The sequence below is a fragment of the Dipodomys merriami genome, unplaced genomic scaffold (genome assembly GCF_024711535.1).
Source record: "Dipodomys merriami isolate MVZ:Mamm:240054 unplaced genomic scaffold, mDipMer1.0.p SCAF_26, whole genome shotgun sequence".
Classification (NCBI taxonomy): Eukaryota; Metazoa; Chordata; class Mammalia; order Rodentia; family Heteromyidae; genus Dipodomys; species Dipodomys merriami.
Window position 1 is genome coordinate 12,269,210 of NW_027204048.1, and position 26,459 is coordinate 12,295,668.

At 41.0% G+C, this 26,459-nt stretch overlaps 1 protein-coding gene across 1 annotated transcript in view; it reads left to right on the top strand.

Annotated features, from left to right (window-relative positions):
• Pgm5 (phosphoglucomutase 5) overlaps window positions 1–26,459 on the top strand; it is a 153,231-nt gene that overhangs the window by 94,431 nt on the left and 32,341 nt on the right. Inside the window, exons 7-9 of the mRNA XM_070035690.1 lie at window positions 2,451–2,566; window positions 17,274–17,409; window positions 21,096–21,279. Of these exons, the coding sequence (XP_069891791.1) occupies window positions 2,451–2,566; window positions 17,274–17,409; window positions 21,096–21,279 (436 nt within the window). The remainder of the gene's footprint in view (window positions 1–2,450; window positions 2,567–17,273; window positions 17,410–21,095; window positions 21,280–26,459) is intronic.

Genomic DNA, 26,459 nt, shown 5'->3' on the forward strand with positions numbered 1-26,459 from the left:
TCTGACCATAAAACAAACAGCTCTGAAAATTCACCATTGCTCTAAAATCTTGAGGAGGGTTTCTTTCCTTATTCCTACCAGGATGTAAATGATTGTTTATCTTTCTTAAACCATTGAAAAGGAGAGAGAATGGAACTTTTGAGGTAACTCCAACCATTTAAAAAGTGCTTCTTTTCAAAGCAAACTTGAAAGGAAGTCTTTGTAGGGGATTTTTTTTTCAGTCCTGGGTGCATTCATGATCATTTGGGGCATGTAGAAAGAGAAATATTCAGTTTCCTAGACAAAGGTTTTTTCCAGATTTTTCTTTCCCTTCTAGAGAGCCACAAGCCAAACTTAAATGAACCATTTTCGGCATCATCTCCTTTACTCTGAATTTGTCTTTCTTCCTCTTCTACACCAACCTCCTCATAGATTATTTCTCTGACAATCCTCTGTCCTCATAATTTTATTTAGTTGCTCATACCTGAGGAAGGAAGGTAAATGGACATGATCAAGAAATTGAGCAGACTGGGTCCCAATTCTATCTTTGCCTCTTACCTCTGTGTGCCCTTAAATAGCATGTGTAAGGGCTCTCATTCTATGAGCCTGACTTCTGACAGCATTGTTTGGTTTGTGTTGTTTGTGGATTTTATCTAAATGGAGCAATACAACTTACAATCTTTTGTTTTTGACTAATGTTTTTTGGTTTTGGGTTTTTTTAAATTTTATTTTGGTCCCAGACCGGGCCTTGAACTCAGTGCCTGATGCTTTCTCTCATTAGCTGGCGCTCTACCAACTGAGCCATGCCTCCCACCTCTATTATTGACTTCTTTAACTCAATATGTTTGTGGAGACTTTTTCTGGTTCATACTTGAAATAGTTTATTCAGTCAGGTTCATAAGTTCCTGGGTTTGGACATTTATTTGTGCTTTTTCCATGATAAGAAATCAAGAGTTAATGATCATGCTTATAGAACCTCACATTCAGATTGTTGAGTAACATTACATGCTGGTCCTCAGGAAACTTGGAGAGGTATTTGCTTGATTTCTTTCCACCTTCAAGGTCTAAGTTGTGTTGAAGATCAACCCCGTGTTAGCCAGCTTTCTATTACAGTAACAAAATACCTGAGATAAAGCAACTTTGAGAGGAAAGGTTTACATTGGCTCTCTGGTTTCATTACACGTTCAGTCGGCCGTATTGCCTCTGGGCCTCGGGTAATATGGCTAACTGGTAGACATCCCTGATGAAGGAAGCTGCCCTACGTCATGGCAGCCAGAAAAAGAGAGAGAGAGAGAGAGAGAGAGAGAGAGAGAGAGAGAGAGAGAGAGAGAGAGAGAGAGAGAGAGACAGACAGACAGACAGACAGACAGACAGACAGACAGACAGACAGACAGAAGACAGACACAGAGACACAGAGAGAAAGAGGAGCCACAATCCCTTTGAGGGCATGCCCCCAGATGACATAAAACCTCCCACTAAGCTCCACTTCTTGAAGATCGCCACCACCTTTTAATAGCTGTAAGCTGAGGGCAAAGCAATCTTTTATAGATGGGCCTTTGTGGGACATTTCAGATCCAAATATAGCAGAGAACCAAAGAAAAGATCAGAGAGAAGAGGAATTGGACTGCAATGGGTTCATAACAATGCCCCAGCCAACCAATGGGGAGCTCTAGGGCTGAACTGGCCCTATGGAGCTGTACCAGAATGAGGAAGGAGGTCAGATCTTTGAACAGCTGCACTGACCAGTCATTGGATGTGCATTAACTTAGAGATGAGAACATGACTTTAAGGGAGACATCTCATATAGGCAGAGAGTAGAGGCTACATGTAGGAACTGCCAGACATTCTCATTTTTTGTAATAGATATTACAGCCTCAAAATGTCTAAAGTGTGTTTGTATGAGGCAAGAGGATGAATCTGAATGGTGCACCCAAGTGTCTACTCCATATAATTTCTAAGAATTGAATTACTGCTTCATAGGTAATAGGCATGTTCATTTTTGGTAGATACTATTAAGCTCTATTCTAATATGTTGGTACCTGAATACCACCTCAATGTAGATGCTGATGCCCCAAAACTGAGCTCTTATTATAACGATAAAGAAGACTTAATAGAACAGGAACACCTGTGAGAATATTTTATATATCAATTATATATATATGTAAGTATATATGTAAATTAAATCATACACAATCATATATAAAATTATATATTCATGTTTATATATGTACATATGAATGTATATTACATATAAATATATAATTATATATTAATTATATATAATTTTTTGTATCCTGGAGGAAAGCAAAGTTGGCTCTTTATCATTCTCTAACTTATAGTTTGGCTTCCTGAAAACACTGTTTTGAGTTGTTCTGAGATCTAGTCATGGGATTAGCAGATCCTAGTGTGCTGAGAAAACAAAGAAAATGAGGTATAGGAATTGACTATGGCTTCAAATTTCATGTTTTCAGAGTGGCCAAATCCATGAAGGTCCCTGTGTACGAGACCCCAGCCGGATGGAGATTCTTCTCAAACCTAATGGACTCGGGACGGTGCTCTCTGTGTGGAGAGGAGAGTTTTGGCACTGGTAGGTTTTGTTGGATTGTTGGTATTAGGGAAAGTGAGTGCAGTAGTGTGAGCCCTCCACATCTCCTCTGGAGATGTACAAAACTTTTATGAATGATTGGAGGCAAACAAACAAATCCCTACACCTCTGACACTCACTTCTTTTGGGCAATCTTTTAAGTTCTTTGTTTCTTAAATTTTTTTCTGTTATGGATTTTTTTAAGTACATACATAGTCAGGTGTTGGTGGCTCATGCCTATAATCCTAGCTACTAGGAGGCTGAGACTTGTTTGATGCCAGCCCAGGCAGGAAAGTTTGTCAGACTTTTATCTCTGATTAACCACCAAAATGCCAGACGTGGAGCTATGACTCAAGTGATAGAAGTCTAGCCTTGAGCAAAAAAGTTGAGCGACAGCACATGGGCCTAGAGTTCAAGCCTCTGGATTAACACAAAGCCCAAAACAAACAACAACACCACGTACAGGTAGAGAGAGTATATCGAATCCCTGCTGCCTGTGACCCAATTTCAACTTTCATTAACTCATGGTCAGTCCTTGTTGTTGTTGTTGTTATGATTATTGTTATTTTGTAGCACTACAACATTACACTCAGGATGCCACACGTGCTAGGTTACTACTCTGTTACTGAACACTGAGCGCTTTTATCCCCAGCACTTTTGAATTACCTAGGCTGGTCTCAAATTGATAGTCTTCATACCTCAGCCCCAGAGCAGCTGGAATTAAAGGCATGTGCCTGCTGTCATTTCTTTATTGCTTTTTGGAATTCACAGTCAATCCTGCCTTTTTTCTATCCTCTTTTTCTAAGGGAACCCTCCTCTCTGATTGATGTGAAGCATTACCCTGCAGCTTAGGATATTCACCTTGAACATTTCAATGTGATTTTTAAAATAAATGGGTTCTTCTGAAAAAAAAATATAATCATGATACCATTATCATATTTAAATGTTAAAAAATACATTTTTTAGTACTTGAAAAATACCATTTCATTGTCTTCAGGCTAACAGTTTCCAAGAAGTCTGATATAATTCATCTTTTTAAAAAAACATCTATTAGTTGTCCACGAGGGTTTCATTGTCACATTTCCACACAGGCATACAATGATGAACCTTCTTGAACCTCAGTCCCTGTCCTCTACCCACTCTACCTCCTTAAAACAATTTCAGCAAGTTTCCTTGTTTTGTTTACCTTCATGCAGATAAACGACTCTTGGTCCTCATTAAACCTCTTCCTTAGCTCTCTTCCATCCTTCTGGCACCCCCACCCCACTTCTGAGTCTGTTTTACTCTCTTGTCGTTCATTTTTAGGATTTTTTAATGACTTTTTTTGTTTTTATGGGATACCAAGGAATTGAACCCAGGGCCTCACGTATGCTAGGTAACCACGCCACCACTAAGCCACAATGCCAATCTCCTAGTTTTGAGTTTTGACATTTCTGTTCTCCTTTCTAATTTGATTGGCATTTGCATAAAAACTATTAGTAGGTTTTAAAATTAGCTTGCATCCCCCCTAGTTAGTTCATTCTGTTACGAATTATAGAGTTTTATTTTCCAAAACAGTTTGCAAAAGTATACAGTCATGACACATGACCAGAAGATAAAATCTTTGACTATATTTCTTTTTCATACAGAATAGACATGGATGTACATTTAGACATAGAAAATATGTAGAATCTGAAACTGAAAAAGTTGTATTTTTCCCACTATTGAATACCTTTTATTTTATATTATCTTATTGTATAACTACCATCTTCAAATGATATTAATAACTGTGACTGTTCACATTTTTAATGGAAATGAATTTAGTATAGTACTGTTTGCTTTTTAATATTAGTAAAATATCATATTTATGTAGTTATTTTTTTTCTATTCATATTTAACCAAGTCTTATTAGAAATGACTTTAGGGTTTATTAGACATCCTGTGGAATTTGGTGACATATTTTGCTCTTTGATTATATAAATACATGCATATTTTTTCTCTTTCCTTATATAAGTTTAATGAAATGTTTCTGACATTCAATGTTGAATCATTCCAGAATTCCTAAGAATAAATCCTTTTTTTTCCTCTAAGAATAAATTCTATCTGGTCAGACCTAAACTGAATTCATTTTAAATGATTTAGATAGAATGACAGTGTTCCATATTGAAGTTCATGAAGGAATTTCTTCCTGAGATATTTCCTTCTCTTACCCAAATGAATTGCATCGTAGCAGTATTACTGTGAGGAGCTCAGGAGGGAAAGCATGCATCTGTGTTTCCTTGGACAAAAAGAGACCAGAGCAAGCTCTCTTAAGTACTACTGCCTGCATTCAGGATGTGTTGAGGGCAGCTCTGTCTGGGACAGCATGGAGACAGGAGAGAGGTAGGTCCTGCCAATGGGAGCGAATGAGCAGGGCATTTGATGTAAGCAACCAGTTATTCAGGACTTCTTGAATCATAGTTTTCCAAACATGGATTGTGACTCATTTGTGAGATCAGAGCATATTGAGCTTAGCAAAGATATTGTTTGGAAATTGTGTGTGTGTGTGTGTGTGTGTGTGTGTGTGTGTGTGTGTGTGTGTGTGTGTGTGTGTGTGTGTGTTATTGGCAAAATGTATTTATTGCAGATCATGGTCAGAAAGTCTGAAAAGCATGGGTCTGTAGCAAAATTTACCAAGTTGTTCCCATAAAAAGAAAGATGGCCAGATGTAATCCTAGCTATTCAGGAGGTTAAGATCTGAGGATTGTGATTCGAGGGCAGCCTGGACAAGAAAGTTGCTGAGACTCTGATCTCCAATTAACTAACCAAAAAAGCTGGAAATGGAGTTGTAGCTCAAGTGATACAATACCAGACTTGAGCAAAAAAAAAAAAAAAAAAGCTAAAGACAACTCCCAGGCTCTGAGTTCAAGCCCCAGACATTGAAATTAAATAAATAAACATATAAATAAATAAGTAAATGGCAAGATGGTGAATATTTTAGTCTTGATTAGCCACAGGGTCACATAGAGTCTCTGTTAAAATGGGGTATGTGAATGTGATTGCAGATTGCAGTTCATTATAGTCGTGTGTATAAACAGAATAATGCAACTCATTGAAATGATTTAAAAAAAAAGAGGGAGGAAAAAAGAGGTAAGAAAGAGCAATGAAAGGATGAATATGATCAAAGCATATTATGTACATATGGATGGATAGATCATAACGAAAGCCCTTTGTACAATTAGTATAACAATAACAATGTTTTAAAAATAACAATGTTTTAAAAATTATTCAGCACTGCCCCTGTAGAGCAAAAGCAGCCAGGGCTGATACATAAACAACAGAGCCTGGCTGTGTTCCAATGAAATGTTCTTCGGCACGAGTCCAGATTGGGCCCAAGGGGCTGTAATTTGATGGACAGGGTGGGATGAAGGAGAAAGTCTCAAGAAAGTCACGCTGGGGGCGAGGCCACCTTGCAAGACCTTTTCAACAACTCTGTTTTCAGACAGTGATGCTGACTGTACGACGGCTGGACTGTCAAGGATGTATTTTTTTAATTGTTTCTCATTTGTAGTTGCTTATCATTTTCTTTTCAAGGAGCACTAGAGATTCTTCAACGTAGAGGCCTTAAAAAGTAGTGCCTCCTCTGCCAATTGGCATGTTCAGATGCCTTAAGCCTAGTTTGATGGATGAACGCTCACAGCCCAAGGAATCCTTGAAGAAGTCTCCCAGGGCACCTCAGCCTGGACCCGGACTCCATGTGCAGTAAATCACAGCAGAACTGAAAGGCAGGTCCACACGACCGTGGACGCTGCTTTTCATTTTGCTGGTCAGTCTTTCTGACTCTTTCCGTCTCAAGTTCTCCACCGTAAATGACCCAGAGTCTGTAGGAATTGGCTCACTCAGTCTCCAAAACAGAGATGGCTTCTTTCTATTCTTGTGCCTGATTGTGGAGAGGCTCCAAGCTGGCTGTCAGAATTACAGAGGAACTTGTTGACAGTACAGATTTTCTCTGCCAGGCGTGGTAATACTTGCTACTTAGGAGGCAGAGATTGTGAGATGGGGTTTGAACTCAGGCATAAAAAGAGTTCATGAGACTTCATCTTAACTCAATAGCTGGTGACTGTGGTGCATACCTCATCCCCAAAATAATAGGAGGAATGCAGCTCAAGCTTCCTAGGGAATAAAATTAAGACTCTACTTGAAAATCACCAGTGCCAACAGGGGCTGGAGTTGTGGCTCAAGTGGTAAAACTCCTGCCTAGCAGACATGAGGCCCTGAGTTCAGTCCCTGATACCACAAAAAAACCCAAACCCCCAAAAGTAAAAGTAAACACATATTTTGTGTTCCATTCCAACTTTGAATCTCTGTCTGTGTGGAGCTTGAGTCTGTATTTTAAATATGCCACCTCAACCACAAACACCATTGCTCAAGTGAATACCAGTATTTGGCTTTTCTCCAGGATTGGTAACAGGTGTGTGCCTGTGTCCCCCATCTGTCTTTCCCCAAGCAGTACAGAGGTACAGGAATGTTGGAGAACCAGAAGGGGTGATGATCCACATCAATGCTCATGCCTGCTCATCACCAGCCACCCACCTAGTCTCTCTGACAGTTCTAACTTGTAAAAGTCAGCTGGTCATAGGAGCTATCTATCTTAAAGATGCATTTTTTTCAGAGTCAAATGAGCTCGTTACAGAAGAAGGAATAAAGAGATAGAAAGATCCTATCTCAGAAACCAGCGAGAAACTTCTAGAATGTATGCACGTGTCTCCAATGGGACTGTTTCTAGTGTCCTTGAAGCATGGCATCGTGTATGTACTAACTAGAAATGCATAGAAGTGCCAAGAACATTTGGAAATTGTGGATCTGCCTCAGGCTTAGGGATGTCAAGATGTCACCCAGGGCTAGGCCCAGAGCGACCGAGACATACTCCGAGTAGAGATATTTTCCCTGCTGATGTCTTGACCTTTGAGGATAAGCCAAGATAATAGGCTGTTGGTAGCATCCACATTCTAGAAAACTCTAGACCCTGAACAACAGAAAACTTGTATTCATTTCTTGATCGAGGAATTAAGATCATTTAAGTACCCAAAGCATCTTTTGTGCTAGGAGCAGGTATTCATGCTATTCCTTGGAAAACAGCTTTATAGGGAGAAAGCAGAACATTTTGTAAATACTCAAGAGTTAAAGGGAAGGCTGTTCATCCAAATGGCATGCTGGCTTGTTGAGAGTTTTAATTTTAAAGGAATCTTGGCTGCTTCCCAGACACAGAGGATCTACTAAAATATTCAAATTAAGATTAAAACCAAAACACAATCTTTGATTTCTTTTGCGTTTGTTGAAAATGTTCCATTATTTTCCATCCCTGACATAGGCTTTCTAAGAAGTCATGCCAGTTTTGCAGTATATGAATTGTCCTAGCCCAGAGCTAGTCCCTTTACAGATAACGTGGAAGAATTGTTCTTTTTCTGAATGCCTGGAAGATCTCCAAGCTTGACCACCATCTTCATTACGTACCGTTGCATTGATGTATTTGCTAAGCTATTACCAACATCCTTTGAATTATGTCAAAGAAACACTGTTTTTATTGTTCCCAAGGAAGTACTCCACGTTGAATTTTCACATTTAAATGAACATCTAGTATATGCCAGGGCATTTCCAAGCCTTATATACATCTATCTCTTTCTGAAAATTCAGAATTAGCCCCAGTTCTTAGCACAACTTATTTGTAATTGTCACACCAAATTTTCCACTGTGAAATCTTTAGTATAACCCAGTGGCTGTTTTTGCAGCTTAGTTGTTTTTTTTTTCTTTCCTTTTCTTTCTTTCCCTTTCTTTCTTTCTTTCTTTCTTTCTTTCTTTCTTTCTTTCTTTCTTTCTTTCTTTCTTTCTTTCTTTCTCTCTCTCTCTCTCTCTCTTTTCCTTCCTTCCTTCCTTCCTCCCTTCCTTCCTTCCTACTTTTCTTTCTCTTTTTCTTTTTGTGGTTGTGGGGCTTGAACTCAGCCTGGGAGTTGTCCCTCAGCTCTTCAGCTCAAAGCTAGTGCTCTACCACTTGAGCCACAGCGCCACTTCCGGTTTTCTAGTGTTTTATTGGAGATAAGAGTCTTATGGACTTTCCTGCCCAGGCTGGCTTTGAACTGCAATCCTCAGATCTCAGCCTCCTGAGTAGTTAGGATTACAGGCATGAGCCACCGGCACCTGGCTTTTGTTGTTGTGGTTGTTGTTTTTTAATTTTAGCACAACAGGAAGAAGACCAGATTCTATGTGTTCCATATATTAATTGTACAGAGTTTGGACTCAGCCAAATAAAGAAGACTTGAGTCTGTCCCCTGTCTAACTGGTCATTAACTCACTACTCAGGAAGTCCTGAGTTCTTTGCGTTGTTTCTTAGGTCTGCTGGATTCCTTTGCATGTTGTTCAGGTATTATAAATGCCCCGAGGTCAGCCATGCCAACCTTGTTCAGATCTATTTATTTGAAGTATAGTAGGCCCTGAGGAAATGTTTGTGCATAGATGGAAAAAAGGAGGGACGATGGTGTGGATAGAAAGGTGGAAAGATAGGAAGAAAAGAAGAAAGAAGGAAGGAAGGGTAAGGAAGGTAGGAAGGAAGAAGAAAATAAAGGAGGAGAGAAGAAAGGAGAGGAGAGGAAGAGAGGATTGATTCCACTTTTGTGTTTTTCCCTTCAATTTTTATAAGTTAAATTTTTATCTTCCTTTAGTGGAGTTGTTTCAGAAGATCTGGTTGTTGAAGAACCTTAACAGAAGCTAAATTACACACATGTAGACCTTGCAAAAGCGTATGAAGGGACTTTATGAATGCTGATAACATCAAAAGTATAAAAAAACTCTTAAAACAAAGCAGTGGTATTTTCAATCATCCCATAATTATGAGCACAGATGAACAGCCAATGAAGTGTTTCTAGAAAGCTCTTCCCTCCTGAATCCAGTGTTACCAAGAGATTATAAAGCATTCATGATATGTAACATTAATTTGGTCATTTCCCATGTCTAGAGTTGTTGACATTCACTTGGAAATAGCGGTGTCTGGCAGTGAATAGAGTCCAGCATTAGTGATTTTGGGGGGGTGGGTATGTACTGAATTCTTATGTCTTTAGCATCATTATTCTGGGCTCTAGTGTCTTTTGGGGGGGGTCCGGTCGTGGGGTCTGAACTCTGGGCCTGGGTGCTGTCCCTCAGCTCTTCAGCTCAAGGCTAGCACTCTACCACTTGAGCCATAGCGCCACTTCCGGCTTTTTTCTTTTTGCTTATGTGGTGCTGAGGAATGGAACCCAGGGCCTCATGCATGCAAGGCAAGCGCTCTACCACTGAGCCACCTTCCCAGCCCCAAAGGGCTCTAGTGTCTTATGGTTGATGATGTTGACTTCTCCGCTTACTTTGCAAAGGAATCTTGAAATTCCTGAAGGAGCCATAGTTCTTCATTTACAGTTTACATGCGAGTGACATACACCTTCACTCAAGCAGTGGTACGGTACGAAGACTGAGAAGTTGGATTGTCTGTTTTGTTTTTGCTTTTTGAAATTTTTTTTGAGCATATGTTCATGGTACAGAGAGTTTAGACACAGATTCTATGTTTCTCAAAGCCAAATAAAGGAAGACTCAAATCTATTCTTTGTCTTAACTTGCTCCTTGGGTGTTTTCACTTCTGCCCAGCCTGCAGGAGGGGGCAACAGTATGCCATCGGTCAGTGTCCGATGATGGATGACCTTGGACCACTGCTTTTCTTCTTTGTGGTCTTTGCATGTGAATCTGCCTGGGTTGTGGGATGAGGCGGTTGTGGTGACAGCATTATCAGACCGTCCAGCCTCTCTGTGGGACTGTGTGCATGTGTGCAATTCAATCTAGGCTGGGAAAAGCACAGAGCTTCTATGACTGACACCCCAAAGAGTTTCCTGATAATGTTAGAAAGCTGAAACTCCCCTCTGCAGCTCCTGCGAACCATCCCGTGATGCCCGCGCTGAGAAAAGGAGCTGCCACTTGGAATAGCAAGAGTATCTTCATCACACACAATCATCTCCTTGGGGTTTTCATGGCCCCGTTCCGTTGGCCTCTCAGTTAATCCTCTAAATCCATCAAAAATGGCAAGAAGTTTGGGTGCCAGTGGCTCATGCCTATAATCCCAACTATTCAGGAGGCTGAAATCTGAGGATCACAGTTCAAAGCCAGCCTGGGTAGGAAAGTCCATGAGATTCTTATCTCCTATTAACCACCAGAAAACTGGAAGTAGAGCCATGGGTTAAAATGTTAGTGCTCTAGCCTTGGCCAAAAATGCTCAGGAACAGCACCCACACCCTGAATTTAAGCACCATGACCAACACAGAAGTGGCAAGAGACAGAGTTAGGCAGAGTTGTCTGAGCAAAAGCAAAGGAATGGGGCTTCTTGCACTGGGTCCACCCCTATCCAGTGCTGTCTGGAAGTCCTGGAGCTTTGTGGCCACTAGCCACAGCTTGAAGACTTCCAGACAGGCAGAACACATTCTTCTAAGCAGCTTGTCTTTTGGGATTTAGATGCTGATAAAATTATCTTTCAAAGATGTCTTACCCTCATCAAAAGGTGTAATGACTGTAGAATGACAGTTCAGCCCAACACCCACTAAAGAGATTTCTGGTTTGGCATACAGAGCACACTTCGTAGTGAATTCTGCACTCCTTTCTGATGAGAAACACACACACATGTGTATGCATATGTATATATGTGTTTATATATATATGTATTCTATATGTATATGTATCACACACACACACACACACACACACACACACACACACACACACACACACACACACACACACACACACACACCCTTTAGTGATAAAGCAGTGGTGTAGGATGCATGAGCTCGGAGCTCAGAGTTGTGGGCCTGGAGGGAAGCCATCGCTAGCTGGCCATGAACTTGCTCCAGGGCTCCCTCCTCTTAACATGGATGATTGACCGCTGAGGGTGTGTGTTAATAAAATAGTGCTATTTTGGAAAAATAAATCCCTCTCTTGAGCCAATGAAAAGTGGATGGGGAGAATTCCACGGTAGTTTAATGAAAATCATTTATAAAGCTGACAGGAGAGGAAAAATAAAGGGGAGTCTTGCAGCACCCCAGCAATGGCAAGGGTGAAAAGGAAGACATGTAAATTCATCACCCCCACCCTCAGAAGGACAGGCCCAGCGCTCACTGATGGGACACTGGGTTTACCTCCCTCCTGACATCTCTGCCATTACTGGGCTACTCCAGGAGCAGTGGAGATAACAGGTTTTGGAGCCAGTCTGCCCTGGTTCAAACCCGCTTTTGATTACTTAGCCGCTATGTGACTTCATACAAATGGCTGGTTTTACTCTCTTATCTGTTAAAAGGGATTTTAGAATTGTGAACATTGGATGACAGGTGTCTGAAGTAATTGAGCCCCATGACAGGGGCTTCGCTGCTGATCTTAGAAGCGACGGCTCTCGCCTGTAATTCCTCTCTAGGAATAAGCGTATAGATGCATATGCCACCTGTCATTTCTGGGTCCAAGAAATGCATGTGCCAAATGTGCATGCCTCTTAAAAATGAGCAGGGACCTCGTGGAGCAGGTGGTCTTTCCTGTTGGATGGTGAATGTCCTTCTTTGTCTGGAACTTAGAGGATTCTTGGGCTGTGGAACTTTTTGTGTTAAAATCGGGAAAGTTGTGGTCTAACCAGGATGAGTTGATCACTGCAAAAGGACATACATACAGAGGGACGGGGATAGACACACAGACAGACAGACAGAGAAAGACAGAGAGAGAGCATGGCACTGAAGCTGTCAGTTGCATCTGTTTGACTGGAGACTAGGGGGTCACTATCTGATAGCGTCAAATTAGAGCAAAATAAGGAAGAAAGTTAATTCACTGCCCATATCATGAGACTAGATGAAGTACCTTCTCCTCAAACAGCAGCCCTCAGCCTGTAACCTGAAAAAAATCACCCAAGGAGCTTTTGGGAAAATATTGCCCAATTCCTGATTTGATTGGCCAGGGTGTGTATGTGTGTGTATGGGAGGGTATTAAAGTTCTGTGGGTGGTCCTATGGTGACTTAGGCTTTTCCTAACTGACACCTTGAGAGTTCCCCGACATTAGTTTCAGCTGTGATGATTTGACCGGGCAGCAGCCTGTGTGATGTCTGATGGACTCATCCACACTGGAATTTCTATTTGAAGAAACAAATTCCTTTGAGATGATTGGACATTCTCTTTATTTTTCCCTTCGATTGCCCTCTTGGGAGAGGTAGTATCCTTACTGGTGTTGGGCCCTAGCCCCAGGACCATGGTTTTCCAGCCTGAGAAAACTCCAAGTTTAATTGGAGTAGAAAGGGAACCTTTTGATATTTGTGATGGAACAAAGTAGACAAGCCCCACTTTCTAGGCCAATTCTTGTTGGAGTTTTGGCGGAGAATAGCTAAGCACCTTCCCGTTGGTGCCCAGGTAAAGATGGCTGCTGCCCACCACTTCTCCATGGAGTGGGCTTTGGGTTGTGCTGGCCTGGACGCTCAAAGGTGTGTGGTACTTACAGGCTTTAGGAATTAGGGATCCATTTTCCTTGCCATGGCCTGAAGGAGACTCAGTCAGAAGAAGCAAAAGCTTCCAAAGACATGGTGGTGTTAATTCAGATTACATGCATGTTACTAAATCTGACAAGGCTGGATGTTACTGGGATCTAACTATACAACATTCTGAAAGGCACGGTCTTAAGTGTGAATTTGAATACACCCCACTGATAAATTTAAAAACCTTTTTTCCTCACATACAAATAATAGCATGTTTATCAAACACCTACAATGCTACCACTTCTGAGCTGCCTCCTTACTGCTGATGGACTGCTGTATGCTTTTCTGTTTTTGTCTCTCCACCCACACATATGCACACACTTCCTACAAGTTATTGTTATTGTTGAGGTGATGTTCAGAGGGGTTCCAGTTATCTAAGTCATCTAAGTTATCTTTTTGGACCATGTCACTCCTTATTATTCTCTTTGGATTTACTGATTTTTTCCAGCTATTAAAATGGGTCTAAACATCATTATTTATTACTAAAGATTCTTTATTCAGTACTTTGTCTATGTGAGAACTGATATTTTTCTTCAGTGTTTCCTTCTTAAATACATCTATGAATGTCTTTTTGTGTTCAGATAAAGAAATAGAATCACTGGGTCCAAACATGAATATGACCCTATTGATCATAATTGTCATATTACATTAACCCAATATACTCTTTTACACTGGTACTTTATCAGTACTACACATTGTCCTTTCTCCAAGCTAACCTTTGCTCATCTGACTATCCCTAAATGGTGCCCCCCCCCATGGGCTTTTCTTTGACCACAGTGAGGCTGTTTGTTGACCATTGCTATTTTCTCCCGAAAAGTACTTTCTTGAGATGGAGAAGTAATTCAGTGGTACAGCACTTGCCTAGCATGTATAAGATGCTGGATTTGTTACTGAGCCAGCATGAGAGAGAGAGGGTGGACAGAGGGAGAGAGAAAGGGAAAGAGAGAGGCTCCTTTGTACCAGTTGTCTTTTGGGGTTCCTCTTTTTTTCTTATTGACTTATAAAAACATTTTTAATGTAGACTATTGACTGTATATGACAGATACATATATGTGTGTACATATACTTATTTATGTAAACATCCCCCACCCATTTTGACTCCTTATAGAGGACATAATGTGGTGTCTTTGTGTTTTCTTCCCTCCTTATTTAATTTACCTGTCACAGATATGTCAAGTTTATGTCCCTTAAAGATATTAAAAGGACCTCCCAAGACCCCTGTAGCACACACTGTGGTCTTCACTTGGAAACATCTGTGTAATTGTAGCCTCATTAACTGATGTCTTTATCTCTGCCTCTGACAATTATAAAGAACACAGTTAATTTTTACTTGATCGTAGGCCCCTTAAGAATCTTGGCAAATGTTTAGCTTGTAGGCAAAGATATCCAGGCCAGCTCACAAGTTACTCTGCAGTTGGCTACAATGGATTGAGGTGTTTTTTTTTATTTTCTTTTAATCCACCTAAAAGAACTCTGTGTTTCTCTACCAGTAAATTCTGACAATCTTATCTTACACACTTAATAGCATCTAATGGTTCTCTCTCTAGGTAATGTGATCCAGCTGGGGATGTTTTTGAACAAAAGGGTATTTTTCTCTAGCCAGTAAGTAAAAGTGATTTTTCTCAGCTATAAAAGGACAAAAGGTTTTGAAACGATCACACTGGGCAGGGTTTCCTAGACTTGTTGTTTTGGCAGTTGGCCATCTTTCTGAGACTGAGTCGTCCAAATTTCTTCCTTTTTTGTATCAGTGTGAAGAATTCACTGGCCGAGTCCAAAGTCACTTTGGGGTGTGATGATTAGTGTCCAGTGTCTTCTTAACCTAGATATAAGCCTAATGTGACATCCAACAATGCCGTCAGCAGATCACGGATCAGTGCGTTAAGAACTAACAACATGACTCTTTGTCTTTCTGACTTAAGTAACGTCACTGCTCTTCCAGGGTTGTATATTTTCCCTTTTAAGAACAAAAAACATTTAAGCATTTAAAATGGTAAATAGAAGAATGGTACATGGGCTGTAGCTACAGGGAGACACAATGAAAGACATTTAAGTTAGCTAAAGACTTGTTTCATCCTATTTAAAAATGGGTTTAGCAACTTTGTGACATGGTTCTCATTTGCTGATTTTCTATTTATGTTTTTCACAGTCCTGGAAGCCAACAGTACTATTCTGTGTTGTCCCAGTCCTATTTCTTAAGACATTACTGCTGCTAGAGTCATAATGTGTGTGTGTGTGTGTGTGTGTGTGTGTGTGTGTGTGTGTGTGTGTGTGTGTGTGTGTGTAACAGAATAATTTGTCTCTAAGTATGTATCGAGGGATCAACATGAACATTGACTCAAGAGCCTGCCATTTTTTTAGGGACAGGGTATCACTGGTCTTAAACTAAAGATCTTCCTACCTCAGGTTCCTGAGTAGTTGGGATTACAGGTACATGTCCACAGGTCCCAGAGCCTGCTCTTTTAAAGGCTGTAATATTGATGATGATGTGACCATTTTACAAAGAAGCAGAGGCACAGAACATTGGAGTAGCCGAAGATGATTGAAATCCTCATTCCTAAGCCTTCCTGAAGCTTTTCTCATACAACAACTGATCCTTTGACTTCAAAGCTTTTACCCACTTTAGAGGAAGCATGCAACTGACCACCCAAGAGATGCTTCAGTGGTCCTGCATCATGTTTCTAGATTAACTTCTTACTGGACGCTTCTTGTTTAGACTTTACTCTTTTGTTGTGTGTACATATAATAAGACTGACCTCTCTATCGTATAATATACAAGTAGCTGCAGTATTTGGCTTTGAGGCTCCTTCCTGCCTCAAGGACTTTGCATTTGCTGACCCGTGGCTTGGAACACTCTATCCCTAGACCTTGGCATGGACAACTCCTCCTCAGATTCTTTATCTCAGTGGGCCTGACCCAAGCGACCTGTGTTAGTCTTCTAGGGCTATCTCTACACGAGCTGAGTGCCCTAAAACAATAGAAACTTATTCTCTCTTAGTTCTAAAGGCCAGGAATCCAAAGCCAAGGTGTTGGTAGGACTATTTCTTCACAGGCTCCAGGGAGGGTCTTTGCTTACCTCTTCAGTTTGTGGTGGCTCGATGCTTTCCTTGGCTAATGGTAGTAGAACTCCCATCTCAGATTCTCTCCCTCTGGAGCATGCCCCTCCATTTCTCAGTGTCTTTTCTCCTGATAAGATGCCTTGTTCGCCAGGCACCAGTTGCACATGACTCTAATCTGAGCAACTCAAGAGGCTGTGAACTGAGGATCGAGATTTGAAGCCAGCCCAGGCAGGAAAGTCTGTGAGACTCTTATTTCTAATTAGCCACAAGAAGCTGGAAGTAGAGCTGTGACTTAAGTGGTAGAGTGCTAGGCTTGAGCATAGAAGCCCAGGGACAGTGTGACCAGGCCCAGAACTCAAGCCCCAGCACTGGCAAAAAAAAAAAAAAAAATTAAAAATTGAAAATAAAGATAAATAAATAAATAAACTCTTGTTACTTGGTTTAGGGTTCACCAAGATATCCCAGAATAATTTTATTTCTTGGATATCTAACCTAGTTATACCTACAAAGACCATTCCTCCCAAAAGAATGCATCTGATAGGATCACCATTCAACTTTAGATAAAGCAGTATTTGTCACTGTTATTTTCTGTGACATAGGCATTTCAGTTTTTTTTAAATACTGGCCTTTATTTGTTGCATTTTGGTCTTTTATCTTTTGCTTGTTTCTCTCTAGTTAAGTTCAGATTTTTGAGTAAAGGGCTTTTTACTACTGTATCTCTAGGACATAGAGCAAGGCTCAGTACATTGTTGGGATCACCAAGTCTTCACTAAATAAAAGGATGAATTAACAATACCATTGTGCTGATGCGATGTCAGCTAGGCTCTTCAATTTCTTCGACAGTCTCTAGGATTTTACTGTGTTTTTGTCAACATTCTATGTTATTTTTCACTTTCCTATTTTTGGAAAAACAAATACATTGTGGGGCATGTACTTTACACAGTGACAGATGTAACCGATCGTTTCAACGTAGCCTTCAGTTATTAATTGGTCTTACTGGTTTCTTTTGCTTTTGCTTTATACTCTCAACATTCCCACCTCCTCCAGAACTCCTTCCTCTTCCGTGTCTCTTCAAAGTACTTCCCAGAAAAGATTCTACAGCAGAATCTTTCTTTCTCCCCTTAGGGTCTGATCACCTCCGAGAGAAAGATGGCCTCTGGGCTGTTTTGGTCTGGCTGTCCATTATTGCTGCCCGGAAGCAGAGCGTGGAGGAAATTGTCCGAGACCACTGGGCCAAATATGGCCGCCACTATTACTGCAGGTAAGAAGGGGAAGGGCCTCTGTATGTCCCCAGGGCAGCTGTGTTTTCTATAGCTGATGTTTTCTATAACTGTTGGGCTACAACTTTAAGAAAGAGACATCTTTCAGAAACATCAGAGGGAGCAAAAGACAGGAACTGAGTCACTCCAATAGGTGGATCAATGGCTACCAACAGACAAACGTTGTGCCTCCCCCGATGTAATCTCTTCCTCAGTGCAGATGAGGTGGGCAGCCCTCTCAGGAGACTATCTGAACCACAGAGCATTGAGAGTCATGTGGTAGCCATGTTGGATCTGAGGGTCATGCAGTCAAAGCAAAGTGTGTATCAAGGAAGGACCTGACATAGAAGCTGCACTGGGTTGGGGTGCTGTTTGTATTGCTGTCCTTACCCTTGACTTCTCTTCACACTGATGGTCAGAAAGATGTCCATCTTAAGATGCCAAAGCTGGCACCCCCTGGGAGGGACCACATGTCTCAAGAGCCCCAGATATTTTTATGGAAATAGAAACAAGAAAGGGAAATATTAGCTAGGAAGAAGGCAGGTGAAAACACAGTGGGTGGGGGTTTAAGATAGGTAGGTGATCTCAGTGTCTTTCCTGTGGTTAAATAAGAGGAAGGAGGAATATTCTAGAGGCATGGTTGCTTGCTAGGTTTGGGAACCTACATTTCTCAGGTATGTGTACCTACTATTAAGCCATGGTTGAGGATAGGATGTGAACTGTGGAGGAAGAGGGTTTGAGGCTAGTCTCAGAGACTTTATGCATTTAAAACAAGGAGGTTGTTTTGTTTTGCCTGTGAATCATCAAATGCTTTGGGTGTTCAGTTGTGTTTCTGGAGCTTGAGAGGCAGAAAGAGAGCTTTAGATTTTTCCCTTATAAGGTGATTGTTTCTTCTTTTGGGAAGCCATTTACTTAGATAGCTATCAGAGAGTAAGGAAGACTATGATAGTGCTTATTAAACTTAAGGAGATTGCAGTGTTCTGGGAAACGGCAACACCATAATATTCTTGGTCCCTGTTTAGTTGAGAAGGCTGGGAAAGTGGCTTTCAGACCACTCCAAATGATTCATTGCATCATGAATTAGGGATTCTCAAAACAGGTATAAACTTGTTTTACACATCAGTACTTCTACCAAGTACGACCCCCTAATTCGTGTGGAGTTTTATTTATTTTGCATAGCAAGGGTTAATCAGTACATGGAATTCTTCTATTAAGCTTTTCCAAAATAATTCAAACTGATAAAACATATTGTGATTGCCAACCTCTGGCTTAATGTGATGATTTTGAGTCACGGATGCCTTCCTCATAATTTGTGGAATAATTATCTAGATTCCTTGCCAGTGTTTTGAAGAAATGGTGTTATGAAAGGCATATTTATAATATAGTTTATTTTTGTGGCCAAGAGCTTACAATGTTAATCACCTTTCTCCTAACAGATGCCATATTAGAGCATAGTATGCAGAGCAGATTTAAGTTCTTGTAGGACATTAAATTATGTCCAAAAAGATCACTGAGATAAAGAAAAGGGGAGGAAGGAATAGGTAGAACAAAAGATAAAGGTTCCCTTCAACCCCAGCAGATGGCAAGTGGGAGGTTTTTGAAATAAATGATGACCAGCCTGACAAATTTCTTTGCAGGGAGGAAATCATAAAACAATTTCAATTTAACTAATACAATCCCTATGGTTGTATCTGAGAAAATCTCCCACATAGTTTTCCTTGTCTAAGTAGCCCTAGAAACAATTTTCCATTTGAAATTGTGTTGCTGCATGTGGTAGTGATGGCTGGAGGGGGAAATGTTAGGTAATGAAGAGGGTGGCTCTCGGACCTACTTGTATATGAATATGAGCATTGAAATCGCTGGTCTGAGCATGAGCTCAGCCAGAGACTGAATGGGATCTATTATCCATTAGTGGATTGTCTCAATTTTGAATCTCCTTCAGCACTTAGCTATCTCCTGATTGTCCTATCCCATCTTCCTGGCCCCTTGAGTTAAGTCTTGTTTTTGTTTTTGTATTTTTTTTTTGAGACGGGTTCTTGCTACATAGCCTAGGTTGGATTTGAACTTATGATCCTCCTGACCTAGCTTCCCAAGGGCCAGCGGCCAGCATTATAAGTGCATATCATTGGGCCCAGCTCTTGCTTGGGTTTTAACTTCCTCAAATGACAGTCTTTAAGGAGACTCTAGAGTCATAGCACTTGTGTTGATAGTATTCTAAGGCGTTCTCTGTTGTTTTGTTTCTGAAGCTGGGGAAGAAACACTTTGCATAAAAGGAAGAGAATAAAAAGGGCTATAGACACCACTGGCCATGAGGGCATTCTCTGCCCTGATATTTACTGGATATTCCCTTAGAAAGAATAATGTAATAACAACTATTGGGACTTTCCTTCTTTTGCTTTGCTCTGTGAAGTTATGTGAGATTCCTCCAGAGCCACTGGCCCTAGCTGCCCCAGCTTGAGTTTCTTTTGTAGATCAGACCTCCTGCATGTCAGTAGCTCTCAGACAAGACTAACTGATGTTAGGAGAGACTAGACAGTTTCCGGAATAGAAGTAACTAATAGATTTTAAGCTCTGATGCCTTGTACTGAGCCAACGGATTGGTTTGCATTATCATATTTTAAATCCTACAACAACAAATGAGCAAGGAGTGATAGTCCTTTTCCCCCTTCTAATCATTGCCTGGCCCCGCTGTTCTGTTTGATGCCAATGGTGATACTTCTTCCAACTTTTCAAGAGAATTTGACAGTATCTTCAGCTCATTTCTCCTTCTCTCTTTGCCTCCCTGTCTCCTTGCCTCTAATTCATCCTCTATTCCAGTCTAGTAATCTAGATAGCCCTTACCATGTTCCAGAAGTAGCAAGAATGAGAGCTGAGATCTGTATCCTCCTGACTCTTGTTCTGTGGGTAGAAACAGATAATAAGTAAACAAATATAGAAACAAGATAAATATTAACTGGGATATATGTTAACTGGGATATGTATTAACTGGGATATATATCCCAGTTATATAACATATACTATTATATAATATAGCTATATATAATATATAGTATAATATATTATATAATATATAAATATTATATTTATCTTATATATTATATTATATACAATATATTATATTTATATAGTATAGATTAACTGTATATATATATATATGTATGTATGTATGTATGTATGTATGTATGTATGTATGGGGATGAGCCATGGATGATGCCTGCTCAGGAAGATATTTTTTAGAGGTGATGTAGGTTTGAAGATTGAAAGAAGATGATCCAGCTCTGGGAATGTTCCAGATATAGAGGAGTAGAGAGACAGCTGAGGTAAAGGAAACAAAGGGCAAGGACAAAAGCTGGGGACAGGAAAGGGTGACGGGTCACTAAGGATTGAAGAGGAGGCCTGATGGCTACAGCAAGTGAGCAAGGATGAGAAACCAAATCATGCCACTCCTGTTCTGAAAGCATTTAACATACCAACCACAGCCCTCCCCCCCACTTGACTTAGCATTGCTCTTCTTCTCATCCTTGCAAGGGCATTTTGGAAGAGAGGAAATGAGGTAGGGCTCCATTTCTGTGCCCTCATTTCCTGAAATCACAACCAATGTCTAGATGACCTCAAGGGACCCATTTAGTTGCTGGTTCTCTCTGACTGGGTTTCTTATTCTTCCTGTATCCTACCTTCCTTTGCCTAGGTTTGACTATGAGGGGCTGGAGCCCAAGGTGACTTATTACATTATGAGGGACCTGGAGGTCCTGGTCACAGACAAGTCCTTCATCGGCCAGCAGTTTGCTGTGGGGAGCCATATATACAGTGTGGCAAAGACAGACAGCTTTGAATACGTGGACCCTGTGGATGGCACCGTGACCAAGAAACAGGTACTTGCTCAAGGGATCACCCGAACAGGTTACCAGGAAGAGCTGATGGGAAAATTATCCCCGCCCCCCAATGGGAGATACCAGTTGGGGACAACCTGTTGAGTCCTTCATTTTGCACAGGAGAACTTTGCAGCCAGGAAAGAGAAAGTCCTGGATGATGTCAGCTCCATAGTTAGTGTCCAGCTAGATTAGAACTAGGACTCCTTGTCTAGTATTGTTTCCCCTAAGTAACTCATAGACTGATGTCTCAAAGGCAACATTTCCTTCTCCGATATTTGCAGCCTACAAGAGCAAAGGTGGTGGCCATATTGGGTGATTAGTTCAGAGAGATTTCTCAAGAGCAAAAGATTCCTGTCCTTGGAGCCCTAAGGTACAAGTGGTGTGTCCCTGTCACTGAGAGTCACGGGAACTTGGACAGGTGACTTTGCTACTGGAGAGAAGAAACATTTGGTTAATTTGTGCAGAAAACTCAAAGGGAAGATGCATGATTGAGAGTAATTTTCACTGGTTAAGAAACAAAATATCCATGATTTTTATTATGTTCTCATTTTTTGTGAATGGTGGAAGAAACGTTAATAGCTACTATGATTCCTTGTCTTCTCAGCTTTGTTTATTATTGATTATGGCAATACTTGACCAATCCAGGAGCACAACGTAGATGTTAAAGTATTTACAGTCTAAATCATGCCACCAGAGTAATATTTAATATTCAGTCTCTAAATTCTTATGTTTTTATATGTTTTTTAGAAGTGAAGACAATAAAATAGTATAGAAGCTTCAGGTCTGGGAAGTAGAGGTCATGTGACTACTGCTGGGTTTTTTTTGTTTGTTTGTTTGTTTTCCAGTCCTGGAGCTTGAACTCAGGGCCTGGGTGCTGTTCCTAAGCTCTTTGTACTCAAGACTAGAACTCTACCACTTGAGGGACAGCACCACTTCCAGCTTTTTTCTGAGTGGTCTATTGGAGATAAGAGCATCACGGACTTTTCTGCCTGGGCTAGCTTTGAACCGTGATCCTCAGATGTCAGCCTCCTGAGTAGCCAGGATTAGAGGCATGAGCTACTGGTGCCCAGCTGGCCACTGCTGTATTTTTTTTATCAGACTCATATTGCCTGTACCCCTATCTTGTAGATACCCCAACTTCCAATGCCTCTTGATACCCTCTCTGGTCTACTTAGGGATCAGGTATCTCCATCACATTATATCAGCATTTCATTCTAGAAGCTCTTGTATGGCCCAATGAATGGATTATAGATCCAATGTGGAAAGAAGAGGGGAACAGAGGAAACACTGTCTAGAAGACTCAGAATCAAAACATGCCATTTGACAGCTGTGACTTTGGAAAAACTTTGGGGAATCTGCCTGATTTCTTCGCCACTGCGGCCTCCTCCTCCTCCTCCTCCTCCTCCTCCTCCTCCTCCTCCTCCTCCTCCTCCTCCTCCTCCTCCTCCTCCTCCTCCTCCTCCTCCTCCTCCTCCTCCTCCTCCTCTTCTTCCTCCTCTTTGTTTGTCTGAGACTTGAACTTGGATCTAATGTTTGTGCTCAGTGGCTGGCTCTCTACCACCTGAGCCGTGCGTCTAACCCTGGCCTCATTTCTTTGAAACCTTAGTTTCTTCCTTACCTGTGGAACCCATCCCACAAAACTCTCTTGGAAATGGATTGGAATAATTTATACAAAGCTCTCCTTTTTATTTTTTTTAATGGACTGAACATAACTCATTTTTATAGTTGTGGTTTCTTATTTTTCCCACCAGGATAGCTGCTTATAGACAGGACTGAATGTTCTCTGCAGTACCCGCAGTGAATCAGTCTTTGGAGAAGAGAAGTCAGGAGCTCAGCTGGTCTCACTGAACCTTGGAAAAGTATTTTCCAGTTTTGTACCACATTCTCGTTTTCATTTTATACAGGGCACACTTTCCCCAGCTCACTTTGTTTTTTGTTGCCTTAGGATTCAAGAGACGTGAAATAGGTACTTTGTAAAGAATTCTTGGGAGGGTTTTGCTCACAAGAGGAGGAAGGTTTGGAAACCATCCTTGGAGAGATTGATCTAGTCAGGGCTAAGTTCTGGACTTTATCTGGTTATCAGAAGCTTGTCTGTTGAGCTAATTTGCTTTGCCATTTAAGACAGTATTTCTCCACCTTATTTCTTTCTCAGTGCACTCTGCATCTCGATACTTTTTCCTTGGATGTTCTCCAACCATTCCTATCGGCCCAATTCCTCGGCTGAATCTCCAATCATGACATCAGTTTCTTCCATGTTCCCCCCACACACACTCTACAAGCACAGATACTGGTTTCCACTCTAACTCCAGAATTTATTGATTTTCCCCCCTTTCTATAATGTTCCACTTGATCCCAAATGTGGCTATAAATAGATAAGCGTTACCAGGATTTGCTTTTAGGAAATTTTCTAGGAAAGAAACAAAGAAAATTATTGCTCACTTCCCCAGATTTTAGGACTCTGATGACATCTTCGTTGGCTGATAGCCCTGAATCATGCTGGAACATCTCTGCTGGGCTGGATTTGGGGCATTGAGGGAGATAAGGGAGTAATCAACACTCATGGCATCTTGATTGTCTGCCAATCACAGATGATTCTTTTACTGCCATGAGTCCTATTGGCGTCCTGTGCAGGGTCCGACCATGCAGCCCCGTGCAGTCCCGTGCAGGCTGCATAAGTGGGCTGCTAGCACTCACAGCATGTCGATACATGACCACATTTGATCCCCAGAATAGCTGAGCTTAGGGCATACTTTGGGCAGTGTTGTGCAAAAGAAGCATACCTTTCGAACAATAGACGCTGAAAAGACATACTTGAATTTCAACCAACTTATTTCCAAAGTGATCATTAAAAAAAATAACCTTGGTGCAGACAGGCTCCAAGGATGTATGCCAATAATCCTAGCCACTCAAAAGGCTGAAATCCGAGGATCACAGTTCCAAAACCAGCCATGCCAGGAAAGTAGATGAGATACTCACCTCCAGCTAAGGGCAAAGAAAGCTGGAAGTAGAACTGTGGCTCCAGTGGTAGAGTGCTAGCCTTGAGCTTAAAAGCTGAAAGAGATAGTGCCCGGGTTTGAGTTCAAGCCCCAGAACTGGCATGCACACAGCAAAAGAAACTTGGTGCATTCACTAGATACTTATTGAGAGCCTACCAAATGTGCAATTTTGGTTTTTTCATCATATAGAATTTCAGTATAAACATATAACAAACAGCTTTATTGAGTTCAGATGTACATACCGTACAGTTCATCCATTTGATTTCTATGTTTACAAAGTAGTACAATCAGAGTGACTGAAAGGGTGAGTGTCATGCATTGAACTTATCAATGGACATGTTAAATTGAAACTCTCTTGTACAACTATTTGAAGGTTATTTTTTTGTCAGTCTTGGGGCTTGAACTCAGGGTCTAGGCATGCTGTTCCTGAGCTTTTGTACTCAAGGTTAGCACTCTACCACTTTGAGCCACAGTTTCACTTCCAGTTTTGGGGTGGTTAATTGGAGATAAGAGTCTCACAGATTTTCCTGCTCAGGTTAGCTTCGGACCAAAATCCTCAGACTTGAACCTCCTGAGTAGCTAGGATTACAGGTGTAAGCCACCAGAACCCAGCCAAAGGTAATTAAAAAAACAAAAACAAAACATAAAGAAAACTCCACCAACGTAGTGGGTGAACAAATGCAACAGTGATACTTACTAGGCACTATGTTGAAAAAGAACTATATAATAGGGAGGGAGGGAAAAACTGGGAGAAAATGAGGGAAGATTGACATTGTTCAAAAAGAAATGTCCTCATTACCTGACTTACGTAACTCTAACCCCTTTGCACATCACCTTGACAGTGACAACTTTTTAAAAGACCAAAAAATAAAAAATTAAAGTAGCTCAGTCATTTCACAACCAATGCTTAGACATATTTATCACCTCCAAATGGGGTCTTATATCTCCCATCCACCCTTCTATTTCTCGGCCCCTAGTAACCCCTGCAGCAGTTTTCTTTTCTCTCTCTGTGGATTTGCCTGTTCAGGACATTTTACATCAATTGTGGATTGCTCTCGATGTGTGGCTTCTCTTGGTACAATACTTGCAGGGAGATCCATGTTATACTGAATGTCAGCAATGCAGTCCTTTTATTGCTAGTAATATTCCACGCATGTACAGATCCCAATTGTTTATCCTTTTATCAGTTGATGGGCATTTGCGTCGCTCTCACATTTGACTGTGATGAGCAGAGCTGCCTGTGGAATTTGTGACATAGGTTTTCACTTTTCTTGGGAGTGAAATTGCTCAGCCAAATTGCTTGCTGGGGGCTGGTGGCTCATGCCTGTAATCCTAGATATTCAGGAGACTGAGATCTGAAGATGGTGATTCAAAGCTACCCTGGGTAGGAAAGTTGGTAAAACTCTTATCTCCAATTAAGCACCCAACCAGAAGTAGAGCTGTGGTTCAAAATGGTAGAGTGTTAACCTTGAGCACAAAAGCTCAGGGACAGTGCCCAGGCCCCGAGTTCAAGCCCCAAGACTAACAAAAATATTTGTTTTATTTTAAATTTATTTTATAAATACCTTATTTTATTTTCAATTTAGATACAATGAGACTTGACCTCTATAGGGAAAAATAAAAGTTTGCACCTTTGCTAGCAAAACCCAAAGAAAGCATGATGCAAAGTGTGCATTGGCTATGGGACATAGATTGTTATAGCTTTCCCTGCTATTCTACTGCCTCAGAACGAGACACATATAGATATGAAGGCTGGATTTGTGACTTTGTGCACATCACTTAAGTCTCTGAGCCTCAGCTTGAGGGGTGTTGGTGTTAGTGGTAATTACCATGCAGGGTAATGGAGAAGCCTTGAGGAGAAAGATCTGTAAAACCCAGGTATAATGGCTGTTACTAATCCATATTGAAAAACTGTTAGCTTCTTCCTCTGTCTGCATCCTTGACCTAGTAGGATGAGGGAAGGGCAGGTCTTTCCTCTCCAAGTCTCTCCTCTTTTCCTCTCCTTTCTCCCCTCTTTTCTCCCCACTTTTCCTTCTTCCCTGTCCCCTCTAGCCTTTCTTCTTTTCCCTCTTTCTTCTCTCCTTTTTTCTCTCTCTTCTCTCTTGTCCACAACACGTTATCAGGTAAATGTTCTTGAAAATAATCTTTGGTATGACCTAGCATTTTAAAAAAATTCTCAAATCT